Raw genomic sequence first — 1,814 nt, 5'->3', positions numbered from 1 at the left:
TTTACTCTGCTAAGACATTGTGAACTAACTTTCCTGGGTAGCATTGACCTCAATCATGGCCCGACTACCGTTCTGCGAACAGGGTCGGTACTTGATATCAGGAACAACAAGGCTAAGTATTCGACCGGTTGTTCCGGTAGTAAAGATGTGCCCGGCTGCATGAGGATCCATTGCCCAGCTTCCCATCGATGTCTCCATTTTCTATCATGCACAGCGGGATCCAGCGAAACCTGGGATTCAGCGACAGTTGAGTCAATTACAGGTATAAGAACCTGGACGTGGTTATCCGGAGTGGGGAGACGTCCTTCATCGTGATGTACTGCATATCGTTTACTGAGGCGATGGTCCCCTTTGTTAAGAAGGTTTTGGCTGGTCTGATGGGTGAGTAGATTATCAGAGGCAAAGACGAATAAATCTTACCAAGATTTCCCACAATACACCTGTTAGACGATCTTTGTCGTCTGGCCATTGGCAGCAATGCATCTGGGTGCTCGGTGGAACATACAGTGGTAGCATGGGGTTATACCCACGAAGTTTTGTCGCCAGTTCTGGTATGTCCGATAGCAGACTCTGGGGTATGTTCAAGACTTCAATGGGCCGCGATGGAAGGCGAGGAAGCATGTTTAGGCCTTGCAATGCCCTCTCGAAGATGCGATATTCAGCCGGACTATGGATCGTGGTGCCAAAAGCATTCTGGATACTGGTAAGGCTGTGGAGAATTGTTAGTCGTCGAAATAAACATGCTATGTAGATCCTACCTGAGTTCTGGGAACAAACGGTGGACCAGGAAGGGAATGGAAAGTAGCAGGGATCCTTGAATCTCGACAGGAGGCTTCTGGATCGAGAGGTAAGTAACAAATCTTTCTTGGTTGGGTCCGTAAAGACGCAGGTGTGATATTTGTATCGGTACTAAGGCATGCATTGTTAGGAAGAGAATAATAAGAAGTGTTTGCTTTTTTTTCTTCCCCCGACTTCCTTCTCGTATCTGACATGAAAGCAATAAAGGACAGAACTTACTGTAAAGGACAAGTTCGAAAGCGCGGTGCAAGAGGCCCTTCAAAAATAAGTCATCGAGGACTTTGACGAACATCACCACTGCCTTCATGTATATGTCTAACATCTCCTCCTTAAGTTCTTCATTGCCCAGGCACTTTCGAAGTTCAGTGTATACCGCTTCCCTATGGGAGGAACCGCCACGAAGGATCACGTAACGACTTGCTAGGTAGACAGTCTTGTAAAGCTGAGACTTCTTTTCACCATCAAGGAGATCTTCTAATGTCTTCACCATATCCGCCGGGGTGCTGAAGGCATGCTTATGTCTCGCTAAGCGCCAGTCCTTCTCGTCCTTTGGCACAGCCTCGGCAAGTTTGATCCAGGTAGCTTCATGGGTGCGTTGACGGGCACGGTCATGGCCAGGGACCAGCTTGGGATCAAACTTACTAAAGAATCCCACGGGTGGGTTCCCGCAGCCCCGGTGGATTGATGAGCCGCTCATGTTATAGCATTGCGTGGATGTTTGAGGTGGTTGTCTAAGTCGGGGGCGTGGAGGAAAAATGCCTCATTTCCAAGTTGAGAAGCCAAATCAATACCCCACCTGCTGCCAGGAGCCATGCTTCAAATTAGGAACTCAATCTGGAAGTCACCAATCAAATCCCTGTCGACAACGACAATACGCATCAGAAAGTCAATGTGGAAGTCGCCAATCAAAGACCCTACTGTCAGCCGCTAAATGTTGGTAGAAGCGCTCAATCTAACCATTTTGCAAGGGTCACCTTGTCGGAGATGGTCAAGATATGACGGTCGACCCGGGGGGG

The 1,814-nt window shown here is 48.5% G+C and overlaps 1 protein-coding gene across 1 annotated transcript; it reads right to left on the bottom strand.

Annotated features, from left to right (window-relative positions):
• Positions 1–53: 53 nt before the first annotated feature.
• On the bottom strand, positions 54–1,495 carry FOIG_16893 (uncharacterized protein; the record flags this gene model as incomplete). The annotated part of the gene is made up of 4 exons (XM_031218373.1): positions 54–374; positions 421–709; positions 759–909; positions 1,018–1,495. 4 exons carry the CDS (start codon positions 1,493–1,495, stop codon positions 54–56), a joined length of 1,239 nt encoding a protein of 412 aa, XP_031051913.1.
• Between the last annotated feature and the right edge of the window lie 319 nt (positions 1,496–1,814).

This window comes from Fusarium odoratissimum, assembly GCF_000260195.1.
Source record: "Fusarium odoratissimum NRRL 54006 unplaced genomic scaffold supercont1.292, whole genome shotgun sequence".
Taxonomy (NCBI): domain Eukaryota; kingdom Fungi; phylum Ascomycota; class Sordariomycetes; order Hypocreales; family Nectriaceae; genus Fusarium; species Fusarium odoratissimum.
The sequence above is the reverse complement of the archived record's forward strand: the minus strand, read 5'-3'. Positions and strand labels throughout refer to the sequence as shown.